The sequence below is a fragment of the Balaenoptera musculus genome, chromosome 1 (genome assembly GCF_009873245.2).
Source record: "Balaenoptera musculus isolate JJ_BM4_2016_0621 chromosome 1, mBalMus1.pri.v3, whole genome shotgun sequence".
Lineage (NCBI taxonomy): Eukaryota > Metazoa > Chordata > Mammalia > Artiodactyla > Balaenopteridae > Balaenoptera > Balaenoptera musculus.
In genome coordinates, this window is record NC_045785.1 from 161,239,314 (window position 1) to 161,266,122 (window position 26,809).

A 26,809-nucleotide genomic window follows, 5' to 3' on the forward strand; every position below is an offset into this window, starting at 1 on the left:
GCAAATATTTTCTCCCATTCTGAAGGTTGTCTTTTTGCTTTCTTGATAGTGTCCTTTGAAGCACACAAGTTAACACAGAAATAACTCAATATTTGATAAATGGGCCATGGGACTGGAAATGACCAAACAAATCCCTAGAATGTGGCTATGTTTATTTCTCTTATGATTTATTTTCACGACTTTAGTGACCTTGTCGAAATTTTAGGTTTTTTTTTTTTCTTTAAGCAAACAATGACACTTATACAATCATGTCATTTTAAATTGGAATACACAATTCGAGGAAATTTAACAACCTTGTGATGGATGTGTTATCCTAACATCACAGAGGGAAAAACTGAGGCTCTGAGAGTGGGCCGAATTCCTGATTCTATCACCCGGTCAATGTTGTCCTTGAACAAGTTACCAGATTGTTGGGAGGATCAAGTAAGCCAAAGATTATAAAAATCTCTCTCATAAATATCCAATAAAGACCCTCACTGAAAATAATAAAGTGCCTTGTTTGCAGTCACACAGCTAATAAGTGGTAGATCTGAGGCTGGGATACAGCTTCAGGCTTCAGAGTATGAGAAGACTCATTTAGGGTCCTTCTTTAAAATGCAGATTATCAGAGAAATAGCCTAAAAATATTTGTTTAAACAGCAGACCTGCTGTTGTGTGTGTGTGAAAACTGCCTTAAGATAAAACTTGGTTTGCCATCAGTTTTTTTTTTTTTTTTTTTGGCTGAGTTGGGTCTTCGTTGCTTCGCGCGGGCCTTCTCTAGTTGCAGCGAGCGGGGGCTACTCTTCGCTGCGGTGCGCAGACTTCTCATTGCGGTGGCCTCTCCTGCTGTAGAGCACCAGCTCTAGGCGTGCGGGCTCAGTAGTTGTGGCACGTGGGCTCAGTAGTTGTGGCTCACGGGCTCTAGAGCGCAGGCTCAGCAGTTGTGGCGCACGGGCCTAGCTGCTCCACGGCATGTGGGATCCTCCCGGACCAGGGCCCAAACCCGTGTCCCCTGCATTGGCAGGCGGACTCCCAACCACTGCGCCACCAGGGAAGCCCTGCCATCAGTTTTTTTCATCTTCACATAAGATAGATCAGAATGTGATTAGCAGGCACAGGAGGGGTTAAGTTACATATGAAGGATTACTTTGTAAAATTTAATTTTTCATCCCCCTCCCCTTCACACCCTGTTTCACCTCCTACCTCAGCAAGCGGCGGTACCCAATTACCCAAGGCACGAAGTTAGCATCCAGTGATACTTCCCATTCCAAAGTGGTGGTGGCAATAGCTAACATTTGAGCCAAAATGTGTTCTAGGAACTATTACAAGGTCCTTATGTTTACCAAGGCATTTATGCTCAAAACAACCCTGTTATTATCTGCATTTTCCACATGAGAAACTGAGGCACAGAGAATTAATAAACAAACTTGCCTGAGATTATACAACTAGCAGCCAGAATCCCAGCCAAGCCTTGGGGATCCAGAGTCCATCCTCTGAAACTCTAGGGTGGCTGGTACAGATATCTCCTCTCCTTTGCCTGCCTGCCCCAACAAGCTTCCTCCTGACTGGTTTCCAGAACTCTCATTTTGTCACACTCCAATTCGTTTCCCACATTTGTGGGAAACAACACAAATGGAAACATGCCAGCCCTATACTTTAAAACCCCACCATCCATTGCTCCAGTGCTCTTAGCAAGTTCAGCTCCTTAGCCTGGGCCGGCCTGTGTGTTCTGCTGTCCTCATCTGTCTACCACCTTTTAACTTTCTAGTTCCTGGAATTCACCCGTGTTGTACTCTCATTGCTTAACTATCCCCCCGCCCGCCCCCCCCCACCCACCCTTACATCCCTGGAGAAAAAGGACTGGAGCTCAATAACGTTTGTTAGAAGAATTGTTGAAAAGCAAGAGTGGTTTATTACTGGACGCAGTTATAGACAGGAATTGTGAAATCTTTCCCTGGGCTTCTTTCAAAACTGGATGAATTCTCATTGTGCTCTCATAACATTTCTATCAGAGTACTTCATCATCTTTAAGTGTCACTGTCGGTTTTTGTTTCTGTAATTCTCTCCCAGCTCACTACATGGTCTAGTGTGAATGGGTGAAAGAGCTGAGCAAAACAGTTCTTCAGCTGCCGACCTAAATGACTAACTTCATGACCTCTCAAGGTCTCTCCTCCGAGCTCCACGCAACTCCGGTTCCGGCATTCGGGAGGGGTGGCCCAGGCTCCCGAGGGGTTGCGGACACCGCGAGTCCTGGGCGGGCAAGCTGTGTGGTTGCCGCGGCCTGAGCCCTCCTCCCCGGCCCTCCCCTAGCTCTCCGGAGAAAGGAGGGGATGGAGACGCCGGAGAAACGTGGGCTTGGAGAGCCGCGAAAATTTTACTTCGGGTAGAACCCCCTAGGGGAACGCGGCCGAGAACCTGGGGCTTCTCCCCGCGCCGGGCCTACAGGTGCCGCCTCCCTGCCCCCCTGCCCCCCTCCCCAGCCGGCCGGGGCCTCCTTCCCACCTTCCCTCCTTTTCCCCACTCGGAATAAACAGCCTGCAGTTCCCGCAGCTGCAGCGCGAGACTCGAAACGCGCGCCGGGAGCGAGCCCCGGAGGGGGCGGGCGGCGCGGACCGGGAGCCGGGCCGGGCGGGACACGGCAGCTCGCGCCGCTCCCCCCGCTCTCCCCGCGCTCCGGCGCTGGGCCCGGGTAGGGGCGGCGCGAGACGGGCCTGGCGGCCCGGCCTCCCTCCTCCTCCCTCCGGCCCGGCCGGGGGCGGGAGCGGAGGGGCGAGGCGCGGCCCCACTCGGCGGCACCCCCTCCCCGGGCAGGCGCGGGCGGAGCCGGGCCCGCCTCAGCCGGCAGCGGCGGGAGTAGCGCCGCGCTGCGCCGCACCGCGGGCAGCGAGCTCCGCATTCGAACCTCCCTCGCAAAGACAGTCTCCGCCCCACAATGCACCGCGGCGGGCAGCCTTTGAAAAAGCGGCGCGGCTCGTTCAAGATGGCGGAGCTCGACCAGTTGCCTGACGAGAGTGAGTAGCACCTCAAAGCACCCCCACTCTTCCCGCCGTCCGCCTGCCCCCGGGTTGCATCCGGCCGGGACGGGCGGCCGTGCCCTCTGCCGGGCAAGTGGGCTGACTGCCAGCCCCGCTGTGGTCCCCTAGTCCTTCCACCCCGGTGTTGCCGCCGCGTCGCCGCCTTTGTTATGGTGTCTGTGTATTGGTTTGTGGGGTTGTGTGAGAGCCAGGGCCGGAAACCGAAAGCCCGGGGGCCCAGCCCGGGCGGGGCGGAGGCGGTGGCTGCTCCCCTGGCCCGGCTCGGGCCCCCGGCCGCGGTGGGGGAAGAGCGGCCGCTGGCCGCGGGGGCTGTCCTCCCCGCCTGCACCGCTCGCCCGGCGCGGAGAGACGCCTGGCGGGGTTATGTAACTCGCTTTCGGGGGCCGGGAAGGGCTCGGGCTGGGGAGGGGGTGGTCACAGCTCTCCTTCTTGTCCCGGCCTCTGATCCTGTCCTGTCACAGTTCCTGCCGCTGCAGGCACTTGTGATCATCACTGCCCTCCCCTCCCTCCTCCGGTGTGTCCACCCCTGGAAGCATTTCCGTGTCAAAGGGCTGACCCCTTCCCCTGGGACCACAGGTGGCTGTGGACCTTTCCAGAGATAATCCAGACTGGGTACACAAGTGTTCAGGCAGCCCCCATCCCGCAGACTTTCTTCTCTGCGTATGTGTCTTAGGAATCACGGGGGTACCTTTACTCATGGATGTGACCATCACCACAGGCATATTCAGTACTCTTCCTGACACCCACCCTGTGCGTTGCCTCCTTTAACCACGTTTACTCATCCTGCCATCTCAGACGTGGATGCTCACTTGTGTTTAGTAAGTAAAAGCACTAATTCTGTAGTTTAAGCACAATAGAACTTAATTTTGTAATTTACAATATTGTATCGATATAAAGTATACAAGATAAAGGCATATCTTTCAGTTAATTACAGATGGGTCCTGATGCACACTCACTATTCAGTTTATGTATATGTATCATTTGTGAGAGCTTTTAGTGTAATAGAAACAACTGTTAAATTTATCTGTGCAAGACACTTTTAAAGTGAGAACTGAATACAGCCAATTCTGTTTTCCTTGTGGGGTCGTATATTCTTAATGTGCTATAAAGTTGAAAGTTCAAGTTGCCGAACTGGTGAAAAGTTGTATTAAGAGAGTTTGCGTTTTAAATTTGCTCTAGACCAGCGCGGAATTCCAGTAGAACATTCTCAGTGATGGAAATGTTCTGTTTTGCGATGTCCAGTAGGGTAGCCACTTAGCCATATGTGGCTATGGAACTCTTCAGATGTGGCTAGAGTGACTTTTAAATTCCATTTGATTTTTGTTAATTTAAGTTTAAATAGTCATGTGTGTCTAGCGGCTACTGTATTGGATAAGGCACAGCCGTAGACCACCAATGAATTTTATTGTTTCTTATTTGGAGAATACAGTCGATTGTGATTTAGGATGCTCCTAAATAAAGGTGGACCTACTAAACACAATGTGCTCGTCATCTGGAAGTCCTTGCTCTCTGTGTTGTAAAGATGTTTTATCACCTCTTGGAAGTCCCACCCACTAGATAACTGTCATTTAGAATATTTGCTCATTATCATTAAACATTTATTGAGGATTTACTCCAGTTCTTTGCAGAGACTTGGGACTCATACTAGGGTTCAAATTACAGCTACACTCTCAAGCTAAATAAGATAATCATTTATATTGCTTTGTGACATCTCTGGTACACTAGGGTGTGTGTGGGCGTGCACCTTAGCTTGTGCGATATATGTCTTGTTTAGCTTGACCACAGCTGGTTGAAAGCAGGGATTGCTTTACCTGGTTTGTCACACAGTGCCATAAATCAGGTATATATCAATGCTTAATTTATATGGAACTGAATGTAGGGTAAGAGGCATGGTTAATGAAACTGCAGCAGAAGTGATTTCAGTTTGATACTAGAAGTAGCGATGTGTTTCTTTGCCAGTTTTAGTCAAGGGGGCTAGTTTGTAAGTTATCCAATAGTCAGTATAACATTATCAATAATAAGAGCTACTATTTATTTAGTACTAACTATGAACCAGGTGCTGTGCAAAGCATATTGTATACATTTGCTCATTTAATCCTCATTCCAGCTGAGGTAAGTACTCTTACTGATGAGGTAGCTGAGGCTCTCTTCAGCCCAGATCTTTCCTCTGGGCTTCTGTGCTCAATATCTCTTGCCCATTTCACATCTTCTCTCAGATGCCTCAGAGGCCCCTCAGACTTAATGGGTTCAAGATCTACCTCATAATCCTACTGCAGTTCAGAGACACTTCCAGTGGTTCCGGTCGTAATGAACGGCTCCGCTGTGCAGTCAGCTAAAACCTAGATAGAGGTTGTCTTCCACACTTCCCATAATTAAGCCTTTACTAAATCTTGTAACTTTTACCTTCTAAATGTCTCTCGGTTTTACCTACTTCTCACCTTCATCCTGGTCCAAGCTGTCACCATCTCTTCTGCATTAATCGCTTCAGCCTCCCATCAATCCACCACCCCAGCCCTCCCCCGCAACCTACACACAGCCAGAGTGATCCTTTCAGAATGTATGTATGTCATCCTATTGCTGAAAACACTTTACTAACTACAGGACCCTTTGTGGTCTGGCCATTCCCCACCTCTCCAGCTACATTTTGTACCACTCTTCCTCTCATTCTATCCCTTTGAACTAAATTGGACCTTTTTCATTTCTTATACTCACTAGGCTTTCTTTTTTGCACATGCTGTTCTCTCTACCTGGAATGCTCTTCCTTCCTCTCACTTCCGGTTAAGTTCTACTTATCCTTTAGATCCCATTTTAAACTTCTGTCCTCCCTGACAAATAATGCATCTTCTTATTAAATCTTTTCATACCACTGTGTAATTTCTTAGTGGCAGCTGTCACAGTTGCAGCTTTACGTTTGTTACTGTGATTGTTTGGTTAGCTTTGGTTAGAAGCCCCACCAGAGAAGGTGCCATTTCTGTTTTTCTTCATGCTTGCGTTCCAGTTCCATGCATGACAGCTGGCTTACTTCTCTGTTCTTTTTTCATAACCACCCTTCTCTTGCCAGTGACTTCCCAAACATAATGCCCCCACCCTTCCTTGAATATTCTAAATGTTCTACGTCGGGGCTTTTTTACCTGCTGTTTCTACCAGCCTGACTCGTTGCTTTGTCCCCCTGTCCTCTCATGGCTAGTCCTTTTCACATGTTACCTCCTCAGAGAAGCCTTCCCTACCCGCCCTGTGTAAAGTTAGTTACTCCGCACGCTGCGATCCCTTGGTTATTTCCTTTACAGCAGCTGCCACCAGTGTAGCTGTCATTTTATATACTTGTTTATTGTATGTCTCCTCCCACCACAGTGTAAACTTCCCTGAGAACAGAAGCGTTGTCTAGCTTTTCCTTCAGTTAACCCCAGTCCCTAGAATAGTGCTGTGGCAGGTATTCAGTGAATATATGTTGAAAGAATGAACATACGCAGTTAAAGCAGGAGTCTAACTTAATTGAATTCACCTGCCTGTAAAATACATGTTCTTAACCTAATCTTTTTTTTTTTTGATTGATCAAAGTAATACTAACAATAAGCATGGTCTGAAAATTAGTCATGTACTATGTGCATTTTTCTCTAAGCACTTTTACATATAGTAACTCATTTAATCCCCGTTTTACAAACGAAGAATAAGTAGCACAGAGAGGTTGAGTAACTTGCTTAAGATAACACAGTAAGACAGTGGCAGAGCCAAGATTCAAACACAGCTAGTCTCCATCTGTGTTCTTAACCACTATGCTATACTATCTCTCAAGAAGGGAAGAAGGTTAAAGGTGGTAGGTCAGAGTCTACAAGATACAGTCCCTGCCTTCTTGGAGCAGGAATGAATATCCTTACAACTCACACCTCTTCCTTCAGATCTCTGCTCAAATATCACGTTTCAGAGAAGCTAATCATGAGCACCTTATAGAGAAATAGTCTTCCTTCCACCAACTCCCACCCCACATTCCCTATCCTTATTATCCTGCTTTATTTTTTTTCCAGTAGTGCCTACCATCCCGTGATATGTGTGTGTGTGTGTGTTTGTTTCCCCCTTGCTAGAATGTAAATTCCAGGAGAGCATCAGGAGCATCGGCTTTGTCTGTTTTGCATGCTGTCAGTATCCCCAGTGACTAGAGCAGGGGCCAGGATGCAGTCAGCACTCTACACATATTCACTGAATGAATGAATGGTTACCACTTTTTCTCAAATGCACCATGTTTTTCTTGGTAGCTACACTGACACGTCGTGCCCTGTCTGCTACTGCTGCTTTCCCAGTTGTGTTGTATTTTTTGAGGCTTCTTAGCAAGGCTTTATGGCCTCTCTCCCCGACTTTTCCCCCTACAACTTTACTGCCTTTGGTCATTAAACTTCACTTTGCCATACAGAAGCTGTTAACGTGTCCTGTTAACCATTCTCCACATCTAGGCAGGAGAGTAGGGGGAAAGTAAGAGTGGCTTTGATGTTGGTGGGTTGTCCGACAAGCCTCTCATACTGCCTTGCAGAGAAGTCAGTTGAGGTTTAGAGATCTGAGATACATAAAAATGTTTCATAGCCAGAACCATGATACTTTATCTGTTACTTCTCATTTAAAGTCTGTTGTCCATTTATGTGAGTTGTAAATCATTGCTGCTTTTGTTAAAAACCAAGGAGAATTAATTTGTCTTCTCTGATTTTTGTACTTAGTTCATGTTCTTCTATCTTACTTTATCCCTGAGGTCATCTTTTATTTATTTATTTTTGTGTTTTGTGTAATGTCATAATGGACTGGCTCCTTATAGATGTTGACAGGCATTTTTAACAAGCCACTTACAAATCTGTCTTTTCTCAATGTAAGTAAAAGGCTAACCTTTCAAATAACATCACTACTGCCTGGTCTTAGATTATATTTTTTTAAACATAAACGGATGTCAGAGTAACTGAGATGAGAAATAGCTGGTTTTAAAATAAAACAAATTTAAAAATGAGGAATGACAAGAAATAATAATTTGACTATAGTAAAAGAAAAAAAGGTGTTCTAAACAGTTTTTTAAATTTAAAGAGGGGGATTTTGCTCATTAATAATTATGTGAATAGTTTCTATTTTGGAGCATAGAAAGGTTTTTTTCCCCTGTTAATTTATTTTCTTTTATTGAGATATAAATAACATAAAACATTGTATTAGTTTTAGGTGTACAGCATAATGATTTGACATTTGTATATATTGCAAAACAATTGCCACAGTAAGTTTAGTTACTTACTAACTACTAATCACCACACAGTTACAATTTTTTTTTCTTGTGATGAAAACTTTTAAGATCTATTCTTTTAGCAACTTTCAAATATATACTACAGTATTGTTAACTATAGTTATCATGCTTTACATTACATCCCTAGAACTTATTTATCTTATAACTGGAAGTTTGTACCTTTTGACCCCCTTCACCTATTTTGCCTATCCACCCGCCCCTGCCTCTGACAGCCACCAATTTTTTCTCTGTATCTGTGAGTTTGGTGGGGGGGTTTTGTTTTATTAATTTAAAAAAATTTATTATTATTATTATTTTTTGGCCACGCCACGCAGCTTGTGGGATCTTGGTTCCCGACCAGGGATTGAACCCAAGCCCTCGGCAGTGAAAGTGTGGAGTTCTAACCATTGGACTGCCAGGGAATTCCCTTTCATTGCTTTTTTTTAAGATGTCACATGTAAGTGAGAGAGATCATACTTTATTATTTTTCAAATGACTTGAACTTCTTTGCAGTATAGTTATCCAACTCTGAGATTTTCAATTTACTGCTCCCCCTCTCTCATGAAAACTTCTTTCCCTATCAATTCTCCTACTTCCCCTCACCTATAGATCCTATCCTTTATTTACACCAGAACCTGTAGCCCAGTGTTTCTCGAAATGGGCCTGAGGGGTACCTGCAACAGAATCCCCTGAGGGCCTTTATTAATCATACAGTTTCTGCATGTATGAGGAGCTTCCTGGTTATTCTGATATGCACTAATGTTTTAGTCAGTGAACCCCTCCAGCTCCCTAATCCAGCTTGGATCTTTAAGTGGTGCACATACCTGCATTCTAGACTTCCAAGGGACTTATTGTCTGCTATGACAGTCCCTGGATCATTTCCATTTTCTGTTTTCTCCACTCTATTACCACTTCTGATCTTTGCCTCAATAAATGTCAATTCCCTTTCTCTTTTCCTTCTCCAGCACACTTCTGGATGAGGATCCAAAATCACTTCTGTCCCTACTCTTCCTCTTACCTCTCTTTCTACATTTTTCTCTCTTGGGAAGGTCTCCAGTTCTCACAACTTCAAACAAGACTCCCAAATATCTCCAGTTCTTCCTTACATTGTCTGAGTTTTGGTCAATAGCTTGAATTGTCTACTAGTTATTTCTAATTGCACATTCCACTGTCACTTCAACATTGCTAAAACTAAATGTATCACTTTTAACCCTAAACCAAGTTCTTTTTCTCTCACTTTGATTCTGAAGTAATACTGATTTGTTTTCATTGCAGGCTCTTCAGCGAAAGCCCTTGTCAGTTTAAAAGGTAAGAATCATAGCGTGATTCTTTTAGGTATGACACAAACTAGGAATTTATTTCATTAAATTTATTTGGATACAGTATTTCTCTTTTCTTTCTAAGTTATGATTTATTATAGCTTTTAAATATTGGTTTTCACTGGTGATAATAAGTTCATATGGGGAATTGGCCCTTGGTTTTCTCCCCCTAGAATTATTGATTAAAGAAGTTTCTAACTAAACGTTCCAGACATTTCTTACTAGAGTTAAATCATTTATTAATCAACTGGGCTAAGCTGTATTTTTACATAATTGTTTGTTTTTAGAGAATCTTGTCTTCTAAGTAGTAATGCAAGTCTCTTGAAATAAAAGAATGATAGTATTTTTTTCTGAGAAAAAGTTAGACATGTTCCTTGGTCTTGCTGTTTCTTTGTGTAAGTACGTTAGACCTATCCTCTTAATATAATTTATTTTGAAATTTTACCTCTTGAGCAAGATTCTACTGGGTGAGTAAATTTGGAACCAATGTAGATCTTCTCAAAGATTCATTAGTACTTTCAGTTTTTAAAGCTACTGTATTATACTTTGGATTGGTGATCTACCAAATTAAGTCCTTCTGGCTTGAGAACACTTATCTTCCAGGATTACCCTAATTTATTTGCCTAGCAGGATCAACCCCATCCCACCTCTTTTCTTTTGTACTTATTAAAATATATGTCTGAAAAAGTATTCCACTAATTTTTTTCTCCCAATATTAAAGCCATTTCTCTTTTTAAGAAAATACATAGAAGTGATATAAATTTTTTATAGAAAAATTAGAAAATGCTTTCAGGTAATTAGAAGGAAATAAAAATAACTATCTTGTGTATATTCATCACAGTTTTCTATATCTCTCTCTAAATAAACATATCCTTTTTGTAAACATTAAACTCACCTTCTTTATTTTCATAACACACTTAATTGGTTACTTGATCGGATTTTTTCTGGTTGCATACAACTCTGAAGACGTTTCTTTGAACTAAGGAAAAATAACCCACATATTTCATTTTTTTATATCAAGGGTTTTGCACATTGAAACAGAAATATGCTCTAAATTCAAGGTTAAAGGAGCTTTTCCCATTTTCCCTTGCCTGCTTTCAGTCAGATTGTACTGAGGTAGTTCTTGGCAAATAAGAATTGAGGAATTATTGAAAACCAAAATGAAATAAGCCACACATGTTTTAATATGAAAATGTAATACTTTCAAGTAGCATTGCCTTGTCAAATTATTTAGAGAGTTTGACAAAAAAATACAGAAAATTTTTTTTCATTTGTAATAAACTAAAATTATTATGGTCAGTATATTTTTTCCATATTCGTAAATATTTCAGATATATTGCTGTTATTAAAAAGGCCATGTTTATAGTATGAAATCCTTTGAACTAAACTTAAATATCATTAATAATTATTTATTACAGAGGGAAGCTTATCTAACACATGGACTGAAAAGTACAGCTCTTTACAAAAAACACCTGTTTGGAAAGGCAGGAATACAGGCTCTGCTGTGGAAATGGTAAGGAATTAGTTTTTCTTACTCTTTAGAATATGATAGCTAAATTGTCTGTATTATTGTCATGTGCACATTCTTAAAGCACTATAAAAATTTTCCAAGGGTTTTCCCCAACTCCAAGTATTTGTGTCATTAAGTGTCATTGACCAGTATTTGATCATATCTAGATAAATAATCTATAGCCTGTGATAATCTATTCATCATTAAGCATTTGTTAAGTAATTGTAGTTTCTTTAAATAGACAAACCCAAAAAACTCCAACAACCCGAAATCTTACTTTTAATAGATTTTTAATAATTTAATAGATTTTTTTTAATAAAAAGATTGTACCTGGCTCTGGTCCCTACAAAAAGATATATAAATAAGTGGTAGGATACTGAAATCTTGTGTAAGTCAAGCATAAATGCATTTAGGGGTGGGAAGTAGAGATGAGCATATAATTGGCGTGACTAACAATTTTCGGGGCCTCTCTTCCTCCCCTGCCCAGCCAGGTAGCCAGGAAATTTTAGGGGTCAATCATGAAACAAGCCTGGAGCTAGGTTAGACAGTAGCTGTCAGTAGCCTGGGCAGCTGGCCACAGTGAGTGTACAGGACTCTCCACGCTGTTATCATTTCTGTCACCATCACTCTCTTCCTCCTCTCTGCCCATGGTCAGAGGAAGGGAGCAGGGTAGAAGGAACTTCCTGTCAGGGCTCTGCAGTGTTGAGACTCTCAGTGGGTTTAGTTTCACTGGTCCATACCTCTAGCCTTGACCCAGTTGGATGCTTCCCATATGTTGCTAGCCCGCTGCACCTGCTTCAGTTCTAAGTAGGCATGGAACTGTCTTGAATGGTGGTAGAAGGATTTGAAAAATGATGTGGGTGCTATTGGGATTTTATTTCTGTTGTTCTTCCCTATTAAGCCTCTGAACCTAGGATGCACTGTAAAATTTTTCATATTATAAATCCTTAAGTGTGTGATATACTTTGGATACTTAAAATTTTTTAGTTCTACATGCACTTATCAAGTATCTGTTATAGGTATCTTGTATTTTTATTTGCAAATGGAAATTTGTCAACAGTTTTTGACAGCAGATCTAGTATAATATTATATACATTTAGATTTACTCTCTAAAGTGATCTAGTAACTTTGTCCCAACCCAGCCCTATCCAATAGACCTATCAGGTGAAACACCCAACTGGTTGGTATTAATCCAAGCGCCAACATAATGAGAACTAGAATTTCCAGAGCTTAATTTTCCTATCTTCAACATTCAAGACTGCCAGTGTACTATACGAAGAAGACTTGGGTTCTAGTTTTAATTAACAGCTAGGTGTTTCATTTCTAAACAAATTACGTACATATGTATCTTTCTACTTTCTAAAATCTGAAGTTATTTGTGTGCTTTTTATTACCCATTCTTCATCCTTCAATACTGCTGATAATTCAGAGTTAGCTGTATTTTCCAAGTATAGAATTGTGTTTTGGAACAAAAATGGCAGGTGTTTGGCCTTTTCATTAAATAAAAAAATTTCTATCATAGCCTTTCAGAAATTCAAAACGAAGTCGGCTCTTTTCTGATGAAGATGACAGACAAATAAATACAAGGTCACCTAAGAGAAATCAGAGGGTGGCAATGGTTCCACAGGTATGTGTGTGCTAAAATTTTGTTTCATTGAACGGAAGTGAGCAATCGCTCAGTATAATAAAGTTTATATTTATTGTTCTATGACATTTTGAGTAACAGGTTCTTTAAATCAGTATTTCAGCTCAGCTCCTGTTTTAGTTACCTAAAAAAGGACATTATTTTATTGATGGGCTTTAAGCCAGCGTAGAAAGCCAGTCCTCAGTCCTCAGTCTTACAAATGCACACTCTTCTTTTTTTTTTTTTTTGGCCGCACCACAAGGCATGCGGGATTTTAGTTCCCCAGGGATTGAACCAGGATTTTGTGCCCCCTGCAGTGGAAACACGGTGTCCTAACCACTGGATCACCAGGGAATTCCCATGCACACCCTTTTTTTTTAAGCATGGAGATAGTGGACATTCAGCAAATGGATTTGGCAAATTGGAATCAGCTTGGCGTTTGCATGGAAATCAGAGGGGAAAACTCATTTTACTTTGTCATTGAGTGAAGTATGTTGAAGACTTCCTTTATCCAAAAGAGGAAAATATAGAGCATGAAATCATATCTCCTTTTTCATTTTTGACACATCTTTTAAAGAAAAATTATAATGGACATGTAAGAATCAAAGGAATGAATGAAAATTAGATAAGGAAATATTAACTTTAAGAATACAATAATTTTCTCCTATGAAATGTATAATTTTTGATATAGTTATTCCCTACTTCCCATTCTTTTTTTTTCAAAAGTGTTATAACATTTTCCAGTAGGATGTATCACAGTAGAGGTAATTTTCTCAACCAAGGATTTGGCATCAAATTAATTAAAGGTATTACCAGCAATATGCCCTACCAAAAAAAACCACAAAAAACCAAAGAACTTCTACATACCTTTATAATCATTTCAAATAGTAAAATATGTTCGTTCTCTGTAAAATGAGCAAAAATATATGAACTTTTTAACATCAGGGACAAGTATGCATAAGCATCTAAAATTCAATTTAAAAATTTGACCCAGTTGAAACTAATACACAGTGTGCATTGCTTGGCTCAGTAGATGTCAGATACAAGATTGAATGAATGCAAGAATAGTCAACAACTATTTCTTGTATTGATTTTAGAAGAGCTGTGTTATTAGGATAATTTGGATCCTTTAACTCTGTTTAGATTTTTAAAATTTCCAGAGGTGTGGATTTTTTTTTTCAGTTCTTTTTTTTCCCTCCAACTATTTACTAGGAAAAATTTCAAACATACAGAAAACTCTGGTCTTTGTGACTATGAAACTATCCTGCCCTAAGTCTATCCAAAGCCCTCCTTCCCAGGCGCATATCATTCCTTCTGGGACTATTTCACAAAGGCCTTTCTACTTGTGAGCAATACAGAACAAATATAACATAGGACAGACATGATATGAGACTTCTTTAACTATGTGAAAAAATTTTATATCCTCTGAGTTTTCTCTTTTCTAGTCTTAACATGCCTAGTTCTTTCAGTCTTCATTTACATGATATGTGTTGTTCCCTTACTTTCCTAGTCACAGCCTCAAATCTGGTGTATTCTATCTGTGTGTTTGTTTAAAGAGCACTATTCAGAGCTGGAGAATTATTAAAAACCAACGTTTATTCAATACTTAGTATGTGCCAGATCCTGTTCTAAGCACTTCATATGTATTACTTTGATTTAATCTTCAAACCCCCCATGAGTTAGGTTACTATTATCTTATTTCCCATTTTCAGGTGAGAAAACAGACACAGAGAAGTATCTTTTTTTTTTTTTTAATTTATTTATTTTTGGCTGCACTGGGTCTTCGTTGCTGTGTGCGGGCTTTCTCTAGTTGCGGCGAGCGGGGTCTACTCTTCGTTGCAGTGCGCAGGCTTCTCACTGCGGTGGCTTCTGTTGTGGCAGAGCGTGGGCTCTAGGCCCGCGGGCTTCAGTAGTTGTAGCACGTGGGCTCAGTAGTTGTGGCTCACGGGCTCTAGAGCGCAGGCTCAGTAGTCGTGGTGCACGGACTTAGTTGCTCCGCGGCATGTGGGATCTTCCCGGGCCAGGGCTCGAACCCATGTCACCTGCATTGGCAGGTGGATTCTTAACCACTGCGCCACCAGGGAAGTCCACAGAGAAGTATCTTGTTCAAGATCACAAAGCTAATAAGTGAAAGCCGATGCTAAATGGCAGGCAGCCTGTCTTCACAGCTCTACTTTTTTTGTTGTAGCTTTATTGAGATACAGTTAATATAGCATACAATTTACCTATTTAAAGCATACAATTCAGTCGTTTTAATATATGCACAGAGGTGTGCAACTGTCACCACAACCAATTTTAGGACATTTTCATCATCTCAAAAAAAATCAGTAGCAGTCACTCTCCATTTTCCATTTGTTGAATAAACCCTTAGAAGTGTAATTGCTACAAGAGTATTTACACTTAAACTTTGGAAGATACTACCTAATAATCTATTTATAAAAGTTGTAATAATTTATATTTCCACTAACAGATTGAATATATTTCCTCATACTCAACAGAGAAATCTTTAATACAGTTTTGTATGCAATGAGCCACCAATACCCTATTTTAGAATTTGGGTCAATAACTCAGTAGAAATAAAAATAGCACTCTTTCTGATAATAATACTTTATAATAATTTGATTATTATTTATGCTAAATAACTCATGACATATAATTTTTTTTTACATTAAAAAGTTAATTTTCTAAGTACAATGTGGTATCCTGAATTGGATTCTGGGACAGAAAAAGGACATTAATGGAAAAACTGGAGAAATCCAAATGAAGTCTATGGTTTAGTTAATAGTATTATACGAATGTTAATTTCTTAGTTTTGACAGACCATGGTTTTATAAGATGTTAACATTAGGGAAATCTGGATGAAGGGCATATGGAACCTCTGTATTATCTTTGCAACTTTTCTATAAATCTACAATTTTTCCTAAGTAAAGTTTTATACTAAAAAATAAAAAGTTAATTTTGACCTTCACCTACCCTCCAGATCTGCTTCCCTCTTCCACTGGTAACCAACCACTGTAGTTTGATTATCCTTTTAGATCTTTTTAATACTTCTAAACCTTTATATATGTATTCATAGAAAATATATGGTATTGTTTTGTGTATGTAGTTTTAAAATTACATTTATAGTATTATTTTCATGATACTGTATCAGGCATCATTCTGTAATTTATTTTTTCACTCAAAAGTGTTTTTTTTGTTTTGTTTTGGTTTGGTTTGTTTGTTCTTTTGAGTTTTTTTGCCTCGTGGCTTGCAGGGGTCTTAGTTTCCTGACCAGGGATCAAACCCAGGCCCCCTGCAATGGAATCAAAAGTCTGTTTTTGAGATCTGTCCATGCTGACTGATTTAGTTAGACAGGCTCCAATATTTCATTTCTTTTTACTGTTTTGTAGTAGTCAATCTTATACCATAATTTATTTATAAATTCTCTGATTTTATGGGCATTCAAGTGGTTTCTAAGTTTTCATTATTACAAACAATGCTGTAGTGAACATCCCAAACATACTTGTATAAATTTGCAAGTGTTTATCTAGGGCAGATGGCTAAAATGTGGAATTGCTGGATCACAGGATATGCACATTTAAAGTTTTTAAAGTAGTGCCAAATTGTTCTCCAAAGAAATTGCACTGGCTTATACTTTCAACCAGTAATATATCACAGTGCCTATTTTACCTAATGCTTGTTAACTCAGTGTATAACCAAACATCTAGATTTTTGCTAATCTCATAATAGCATCTCACTTGTTTTAGTTGGCATGTCATTTATGAGTGACGGTGAGATACTTTTCATATATGTTTACAAACTTTCTTTCCTTAGCTCTAAACTATTTGTCTTTCTCCTGTTTTTTATTAGATTGTTGGTCATTTTCTTATTAGTTTGTAAGAATTTTATATATATTAAGAATATTAGCCCTTTGGCTGTTCATACTGGTTATAATTTTTTTCACAGTTTGTAGTTTGTCTTTTGCTTTGTTTCTATATTTTTCACCATAGAGGACTGAAAAAATTCTAAGGGTCAGATATAGCTCTGTTTCCTTTTAATGACTTTTTGATTTTATGATTAGAAAGACCTTCCCTAGTCTAACATTTATAGTTTTAGAATTCTCTATATTTCTTATTTCATTTTTTAAAAAAATGTTTAAATCTTCAATCCATCTGGAATTTATTTTGCAGTAAGGAATGAGGTAAGACTGCAACCGAATTTTTTTCCTAGAGGACTACTTAGTGGTCCTCGGTAACATTTACTGAACAATCCATCTTTTATACATTGGTTTATAATGCTGCTGCATGACAAGCTATATTCATGTATATATTTGGGATTATTTCTAGACTTTTTTTTTTTTAAAGAATTCAAATGGGGAAGACCAAGTTACTTTCTTTTTATTCTTTAATTTGTTGTTTGTTTTCTTATAGCTGCGTTGGGTCTTCGTTGCTGCACGCAGGCTTTTTCTAGTTGTGGCGAGTGGGGGCTACTCTTCGTTTTGGTGTGTGGGCTTCTCATTGCGGTGGCTTGTTGCAGAGCACGGGCTTCAGTAGTTGTGGTACTTGGGCCCTAGAGCGCAAGGGCTTCAGTAGTTGCGGCGCGTGGGCTCAGTAGTTGTGGCATGGGCTTAGTTGCTCTGTGGCATGTGGGATCTTCCCGGACCAGGGATTGAACCCATGTTCCCTGCATTGGCAGGTGGATTCTTAACCACTGCGCCACCAGGGAAACCCCTATTTCTAGACTTTCTGTCTCTTTATATCTAACATGTCTCTACATGTGCTTATGTCAACTTTTTTTTTTTTAATTTATTTTTTGGCCGCGTTGGGTCTTCGTTGCTGCACATAGGCTTTCTCTAGTTGTGGTGACCGGGGGCTACTCTTCGTTGCGGCATGTGGGCTTCTCATTGTGGTAGCTTCTCTTGTTGCGGAGCACGGGCTCTAGGGCACACGGGCTTCAGTAGTTGTGGCACACAGGCTCAGTAGTTGTGGCTCATGGGCTCTAGAGCACAGGTTCAATAGTTGTGGTGCACGGGCTTAGTTGCTCTGCGGCATGTGGGATCTTCCCGGACCAGGGATTGAACCCATGTCCCCTGCATTGGCAGGAGGATTCTTAACCACTGCGCCACCAGGGAAGTCCCTCAAATTGTTTTAATGTGACTTTATATTGTGTTTTAATCTCTGATATAACATTATTACTTATCCTTTTTTAAGATTTTCTTAAGTATACTTGCACATTTATTTTTCCATATGAACTTTAGAATCAACTTGACTAGGAAAAAAATTCTGTTGGGATTTTCATTGATGTTGAACTAATATTATAAATTAATTTTGGGGTTATGACTTGTAACATTGGTACTACCCATCCAAGAACTGGTTGTAGTTCTACTTATTCAAGCCTTAATACCCCTTAGTAGACTTTAAAATTTTTTTCCATGTCAATCTTGCACATTTCTTAGGTATATTCCTAGGTGTTTAATACTTTTTGTTCTTGTTGTTTTTGTTGTCATAAACAGGATATTTCTTCTGTTTGATTGTCTAATTTGTTCTCATTGATATATAGAAAAGATAATGATTTAGTTATTTATTTATCTATCTATTTATTTATTTTTGGCTGCGTTGGGTCTTTGTTGCTGCGCATGGGCTTTCTCTAGTGGCGGTGAGCAGGGGCTACTCTGCGTTGTGGTGTGCAGGCTTCTCATTGCAGTGGCTTCTCTTGTTGTGGAGCATGGGCTCTAGGTGCACAGGTTTCAGTAGTTGTGGCACTCGGGCTCAGTAGTTGTGGCTCACGGGCTCTAGAGCGCAGGCTCAGTAGTTGTGGTGCACTGGCATAGTTGCTCTGCGGCATGTGGGATCTTCCTGGAGCAGGGTTCGAACCCGTGTCGCCTACATTGGCAGGTGGATTCTTAACCACTGCACCACCAGGGATGTCCCGATAATGTTTTTTTTTTTTTCAGTTTATTTTCCATTATATTGAAAACTTAAAGTACCGTTGTAGCATCTCTTGTCATCATCAGTGGAAACAAGCCCTTTGATGTACTCTTGCAGGGAGTATACATGACTAATATCCCTTTTGAGGCAGTTTATCTCCTCTTTTGCTTCTTCAGGATCTGGGCTTTAGGGGTTCTGTGGGGCTGATGTTTGTGTAATGACCTTGATATTTCCTGTGTCCTTGGGCCTCTGGTCAGTCTCCTTCAGGCATTGATAATTTGATTTCATGGCTGTAGGTAGGAGGCCTCAGTTCCTTGCCACATGGATCTCTCCTTAGGGCTGCTTGAGTGTCCTCATGACATGGCAGCTGGCTTACCCCAGGATGAATGATCTGGCACAAGGTGGCCATCCCTGGTTTCACATCAACATGATCTCAGGCACAAACCTCCTTGTTTTTCCGTTTTGTCTTTAAGTTACTTGTTGAAACAACTGGCCCGCAGTCCCAAGGACTGTGGCGGCTTCGGCTGGTGGGGCCCCTCCAGAGCCGGCAGCCTCAGTGAGTCTGCCCTCCCCTCGGGCTCTGGGGCAGTTCAGTTGATAATGATTTTTTTTAAATAGAGATTTTTGTATAACAACTTTGTTTTCTCCCACTTTATTAATTTCTCTTATTCCTTTTAATGGTTATAGTTGATTTTCTTGAGTTTTCTGGGGGAGTCATATCACCTGCAAATAATGGTAATTTTGTCTTCTCCTTTACAATTTTATTCCTTTTGTTTAATTGGCTAATTCCATCAAAGCGGTGTCAAAAATAGGGGTATAATCAACATCTTTGTCATATTCCTCACTTTAATGAGAATGTTTTTAGAATTTTAACATTGAATATGATACTGACCTTTCTTTTTTAAAAAATTAATTAATTAATTAATTAATTTTATTTTTGGCTGCGTTGGGTCTTCGTTGCTGCATGCAGGCTTTCTCTAGTTGTGGCGAGCAGTGGCTACTCTTCTTTGCAGTGTGCAGGCTTCTCATTGTGGTGGCTTCTCTTGTTGTGGAGCATGGGCTCTAGGCGCACGGGCTTCAGTAGTTGTGGCACGTGGGCTAAGTAGTTGTGGTTCGTGGGCTCTAGAGTGCAGGCTCAGTAGTTGTGGCGCATGGGCTTAGTTGCTCCGTGGCATGTGGGATCTTCCTGGGCCAGGGCTTGAACCCTTGAACCCTTGAACCTTTGAACCCTTGTCCCCTGCATTAGCAGGCGGATTCTTAACCACTGTGCCACCAGGGAAGTCCGATACTGACATTTCGATTGGAATGGGGAGAAATGTGTTTTGAAGATTAAAGTGTTCATCTGTTTTTATTTTCTTGGTCAGTATTGCTAAAGGTTTGTCAATTTTGTTGATTTTTTTCAAAGAACTTTTGGTTTTATTGATTTTACTCTATTGGTTTTCTATTTTTTCTTTCTATTATTTATGCTCTAATTTTTATTATTTTCTTCCTCTGTTTGCTTTGAGTTTTCTTCTTTCTCTAGTTTCTTAAGGTGGAAGGATAAGTTATTTATTTGAAATTTTTCCTTTTTTAAATATAAGCATTTACCCAATGAATTAAATTTCCCTTCAAGTACTTCTTTAGCTGTATCATTTAACTTTTGGTATATCATGTTTTTTTAGTCATTTTGTCTACTTTTATTCCATTAAGAGTTTTTTTTTAATGGATATTGAATTTTATCAAGTGTTTTTAGCATCAGTGGAGGTGATCATATGATTTTTATTGTTTGATTTATTAATAATGGCAGATTACATTAATAGTTCTCTAATACTGGCCCATCCTTGTATTCTTGACATGAATGAATTCCACTTGGTTGTGTTGTATTCTTTTGATGTTCTGATGGTGTTTTTTAAGCTTTTTAAAAAATGAAATGTAATTGACATATAATATTATATTGAGGTATACATGGTGATTTCAATATCTGTGTATATTGTGAAATGATCATCACAGTAAGTCTACTATAGTTAACATCCATTACCATAGTTACAAAAATATTTTTCTTGTAATGAGAACTTTAAAAATTTATTCTCATAGCAACTTTCAGGTATACAGTATGGTATTGTCACCATTCTGTACATTACATCCTCATGACTTATTTATTTTATAACTGGAGGTTTGTATCTTTTGACCTTTTTTTATCCATTTCATTTGCCCCCCTACCCCGTCTTTGGTAACCACCAGTCTGTTCTCTGTACCTATTGAGTTGGGTTTTTTGTGGGGAGGGAGGTAATGTTTTTTTAGGTCACACATATAAGTAAAATTATATGGTGTTTGTCTTTCTCTGTCTGACTTATTTCACTTAGCATAATGTCCTCAAGGCCTATCCATGTTGTCAAAAATGGCAAGATTTCCTTCTTTTTTATGGCTGAATAATATTCCATATATATATATACACACACGACATTTTCTTCATTCATTTGTCAGTGGATGCATAGGTTGTTTCCATGTCTTGGCTATTGTAAATAATACTGCAACAAACATGGGGCTGCATGTGTCTTTTGGAGATAGTTCATTTCCTTTCGATAAACACCCAGAGTTAGAATTGCTGGATTATGTGGTACTTCTGTTTTTAATTTTTTGAGGAACCTCCATACTGTTTTGCATATTGGCTGCACCGATTTACATTTCCAGCAACAGTTCACAGGGTTCTCTTTTCTCCACATGCTCTCCAACACTTGTTATTTCTTGGCTTTTTGATAATAGCCATTCTAACAGGTGTGAGGTTATATCTCACTGTGCCATTTGTCTGATGATTAGTGATGTTGAGCACCTTTTCATGTACCTGTTAGCCATTTGTGTCTTCTTTGGGAAAATGTCTATTCAGCGTCTCTGTCCATTTTTTAATCAGGTTGTCTTTTTGTTGTTGAGTTCTATGAGTTTCTTACATACTTTGGGTATTAATTTCTTATCAGATATATGATTTGCAAACATTTTCTCTCTTTCTGTAGGCTGCCTTTTCATTTTGTTGATTGTTTCTTTTGCGGTGCAGAAGCTTTTTAGTTTGATATAGTCCCACTTGCTGATTGTTGCTTCTGTTGCCTTTGCTTTTGGTGTCATCTCCAAAAAATTATTGCCAAGACCAGTGTCAAGGAGATTTTTCCCTATGTTTTCTTCTAGGAATTTTATGGTTTCAAGTCTTACATGTATGGCTTTAATCCATTTTGAGTTAATTTTTATGAGTGGTGTAAGACAGGAAGCCCATTTTATTCTTTTGCATGTGAAAACCATTTCCCAACACCATTTATTGAAGAGACTGTCTTTTCCTCATTGAGTATTCTTGGTTACCTTGTCAAATATCAGTTGACCATATATGCATGTATTTATTTCTGGGCTCAATTCTGTTCCATTGCTCTAATGTGTCTGTTTTTATGCTAGTCCCATCGTGTTTTGATTACTGTAGCTTTGTAATATAGTTTATAATCAGGGAGCATGATGCCTCCAGCTTTGTTCTTTTTTCTCAAGATTACTTTGGCTATTCAGGTTTTCTTGTAGTTTCATAACAGTTTTAGTATTGCTTGTTCTATTTCTGTGAAAAATGCCATTGAAATTTTAATAGGGATTGCATTGAATCTGTAGATTGCTTTGGGTATTATGGACATTTTAACAATACTCTTCCAATCCATGAGTACAAAACATCTTTCCAAACATTTCTAAAGTTCATACAAATGAGTGATATTTTCTGCAGGTTCTTTCTCTCGCTCTCACTCTGTCTCTCACAATAGTGTCAGAGTCCTTACTGGTCTTTTCTGGCCCAAGAGCTCTAGAAATATTTTTCACAAGTATCTTCTTCTGCATACCTAAATTGAAATTACACTGTAGTGCAAACATGGCGGGGGCAAATATTTCACCCTCCTTGTCAAAATATGTTATGAAATTGGAGGCTTTAACTTTGTAAGAAATAATCAGAATGTATATTTGTTAAATAATAACAAAAAATTTCATTTTGTATATTGTTGAATCTTTTTGAGTACCTACCATAATCTGCCTTTTTACAAATGTATTCATTGTTATAGATGTTCATTTTTACTTAATGGAACTGTAATTAATCTCTTTTTTTTATTGTACAGAAATTTACAGCAACAATGTCAACACCAGATAAGAAGGCCTCACAGAAGATTGGTTTTCGATTACGTAACTTACTCAAGCTTCCCAAAGCACATAAGTGGTGCATATATGAGTGGTTCTACTCAAATATAGATAAGTATGTATTGTGGCTCATATCACAAGTATCATTTGAACCAAAAGTTTAAGATTTTCAAATGTTAAAAGCCTCAACCTTTTCTAGAGGTCTATTTTGATTCTATTTTTTTCCTGAATTTCTTTTTCTATTCCTCATTCTAGTTTGATCCATTTCCGTTTTTCATAGTTTTCTTCCCTCCTCCCCCTTTTGGGGAAGAAGTTGTTATATGTTTTTCTGAAAAATCAAATGAAAGTATAATCTCCATATTATAATTTACAAAGACTATGGAGTGGAGATACCCTAAAAACAAAGCACCATTATTTGCAGTGAATGGGACTTGTTTTATAAATCTTGAGATTTTAAATGCTAGTATAATAGAGAAACAGTTATTAATGGTAAAAGTGATTCAGGAAGATTTTTAGGAGTCTTTCTATTTGGGGGATGATATTCATGCATTTTAGTTATACGTAAATGTTTAAGTAGAACATAGTAAGAGATTTGGGTGAAATCCAATTATTCAACAACAGAATTTATTGAGGAAAAATTCTGATTTCTCATCCACCACAATCTAATCTTATCTAATGCATGCCAGTCAGTGGTGCTTGCTTTGCTGACTGCTTATCTTTATTTCCTTTCTCTGCTTTCACCAGTTGCCTACTCTGAACCTTGTGAATCTCATGAACATTCATATTGAAGCCCAAGACATTCATATGTCATTGCTGAGACTGGTTCCTGGTTTCCCAAACTCATGAATAAAATTGTTTTATTTTTGTCCACAAATTTTTTCGTAGGCTTAAGAGAGCTCTCAGGGTGTCCTAGTATGATCCGAGTTCTCGATTTCCCTAGAACTAATCTAACCCTCTGGAGTCCCCCAGTTTTCTAAAACTGATTTACCCTCAAAGAGAACTCCCTGGTGATGGTATTACTTTTGGGACAAAGATACTTTGTAGCTACATTGTTTATCCTCACCAGATATAATGGTAATGCCAAGATAGCCTCTGGAAGGATAGACTCCTATAGGAAATTTTTAATAAAAATCAGTGTCTTTTGGAATCTCAAGCACAGACAGTATTTCTTGAGTAACTTTTACACATTATTTGTTTCGTAAATGCAAAGGATTTAGTTTAATTTTAACACTTGGAATTTGTGTCTGTTTTGGGTAGAAGTGAAGGTTTGGCATCTTGTGATTAATATGTTGAAAATTGGAATGCATATTTTGAATTTTATGGCTCTTAAGTAACACCTTGTATATTAACCATTAAAATACCATTTCTGTTTTACAGACCACTTTTTGAAGGCGACAATGACTTCTGTGTGTGTCTAAAGGAATCTTTTCCTAATTTGAAAACAAGAAAGTTAACAAGAGTAGAATGGGGAAAAATCAGGCGGCTTATGGGGAAACCACGGAGGTAAAAATAATGTTTTTATTTAAAATAAAATTAATAAATTAGTTGGTAGTATCATTACCATATTGACTTTTTCATCTTCAAAAGGACTAGTACCAAAACACAACTTTCCAGAATAGTTATATGTTAAATATATCCTACTGACCAACATTAATGTAGGTGCTTTTTATACTTAGGCATCTTATAATTAAATGCACAGTTTCATTTTTGTTCAGGTCACAGGCTTTGAACATAATTTTGTTATATTATCTATGCTCCACTATGTTCCAAAAAATATTTAAGAATGCACTAAAAGTCATTTAATGAAGCTATAAGGTTATGCATACATTGTTATTACCTTTTGTAAAACTCTTTTTATCACCTCAAGAGCCTTTCCACAAATGCATGTTTTACTTTATATAAAAACAAATCAAGTGAATATATCCAATATGTTACTTCCTGAGAATTACTTTTTGTGTTAAACTGCTTTTCCTTTTCTAGTGTTATCTTGCTTGCTTAACACATCAGAAAACCTTATATTACTTTTGAGTGAAATTTTGCAATATACTAGATCATTAGTCTCATGTCTGTCAGCCTAGTAAAAGCATGTGTAAGACTTTTTCAGTTTAAATGGTGGGGAAATTCAGAGAAGACTTGGAATTATAAAGTGACTTGGACAAGTAGGTATGGAATTTAGTTTTCATGATTTCTGTAGATGGTAATGAAATTCAAGGAGAACTTTTCATTGAACTGGTAATATTTTATTTTATCCCTTGTATTGAAAGATGACATTGCTGCTGATGTTTTAAATATTTCCCTCATTTATAAGAACAAATCAAAATGTGATATGTTAGTGTGTTTCATATAGGTAATTTATGGTCTTTGGTAATTACTTTAGGCCATTTGGGTGCTTTTTGCTGTGACTTTACATGTTTGAGTAAATTAAGCCACACTGTTTCTAATTATTGTCAGAATGAGAGTCCCTCCTTATTTTATTGTTTAGTTATAATTCTGCAGTTTGTTTGTCATCATAATATTTCTCTTATTAATTTATCCTCTCTTATGTTACCATAACATTGTTGAATTTTATAGTCCTTTACTTCATCAAGGTAAATTAATAGTTGAAATGAAGTCTTTATTTTCAACAAAAGTTTATAGTTTTTCTTTTCTCTGAGGAGGTTGAGGTACACTACAAATTATTGATACAATATACTTTTCCAAATATCCTAAAAAAAAGTAAAATAAAATACCAAGAAGGAGCTTAACAGGAAATGTGCAGGATACAAATGAGGAAATGGGAAGACATAGATGATCTTGGATTAGGATACTCAGCATTCTAAAATCAGTCCCAATAAAAATATCAAAAAAAAAAAAAAAAATATCAGGAGGCCCCCCCTTTTTTTTATTTTAAACTAGATCAACTAATTCTAAAATTTGCATATAAGAGGAGAAATCAAACAGGAAGATCCAGGGAAATTCTGAAGAAGCAAAGTAATAAAGGGAGACTATGTAGTATCATACATACATATGTAGTACGTATTATCACCTATTAAAATAGATATAATGTGATCATAATCAAAATGGTGTTGTAGTGTTACATGCATAGAAAGATGAATTGAAAAGGAGAGAAAGCCCATGAAACTAACACAACATTGTAAATCAACTATACTCCAATAAAATTAAAACTAAAAAAAAAAGAGAGAAAGTCCAGATAGAATCAAAGATGTCTACAGGAATTTAATACATGATAACAGTGGTTGCATCTCAAGCACATAGGGGAGAGAGGGGTTAAGTTACTTATTTAATGGATACTGAGACCACTCTGAAGCAATCTAAGAAAACACAAGTTGGTTTCATACCTCATACCTTAGACCAGGAAAGATTTGAAAAGGATCAGAGATTCACATTTTTAAAATGAAACAGTAAAACCACTAGGGGAACCTGTAGGAGAGTTTTGCTTAATCTTGAATTGGAGAAGATCTTTCTAACAGGCCCCAAAGCTAGGAACCATAAAAGAAATTATCAATAAATTTGACTTCATAAAAATAAAAACATTTTGCATTGCCCCTTACAAAAAATCCATAAACAAAGTCAAAAGACAATAACAGAAATATTTATAATTCTTATCACAGACAAAGGACTAATTTCCAAATATATGAAGAACTATGTATGAATCAATAAAAAAAAGTCAAATAACCTATAATAAAAGTGTCTGTTTATATGACAGTACATGAGAAAGGAAAAAGAAATGGCTCTTCTGAACAGATGAAAACAGTTCAGCCTTACTCATAGTGAGAAATATAAAATAAAATATACAATCAGAATACTGTTTTTTAACTATCAGATCAATGGAGTTCATAAAGTTTTAATATGTTGGGTTAGCAATGGTGTGGTGAAAAAGTCACTATTGGTGGTGAGAGATTAAATTTATATAACCTCTGTGGAGGGCAATTTGGTAATATCTGTCAAATTTACAAATTTCCATACCCTGTAACCGAGTACTTCTGTGAATTTACATCACAGAAATACTTGTACATGGGTAAAATGACATGTACAGTATTATTTGTAGAAGCAAAAGATTGGCAAA

At 38.5% G+C, this 26,809-nt stretch overlaps 1 protein-coding gene across 4 annotated transcripts in view; it reads left to right on the forward strand.

Annotated features, from left to right (window-relative positions):
• Nucleotides 1-2,810: 2,810 nt before the first annotated feature.
• Nucleotides 2,811-26,809, forward strand: part of LIN9 (lin-9 DREAM MuvB core complex component) — a 102,947-nt gene continuing 78,948 nt past the window's right edge. For 2 of the 4 annotated variants that reach the window (XM_036843695.1, XM_036843772.1), the window contains exons 1-6: nt 2,811-2,990; nt 9,535-9,567; nt 10,997-11,091; nt 12,611-12,715; nt 22,725-22,858; nt 24,121-24,246. In XM_036843695.1, the coding sequence (XP_036699590.1) occupies nt 2,912-2,990; nt 9,535-9,567; nt 10,997-11,091; nt 12,611-12,715; nt 22,725-22,858; nt 24,121-24,246 (572 nt within the window). In that variant the 5' untranslated portion in view covers nt 2,811-2,911. Of the gene's footprint in view, nt 2,991-3,687; nt 3,833-9,534; nt 9,568-10,996; nt 11,092-12,610; nt 12,716-22,724; nt 22,859-24,120; nt 24,247-26,809 lie in introns of all 4 variants that reach the window. The other 2 variants (XM_036843932.1, XM_036843852.1) reach the window with 2 other exon arrangements.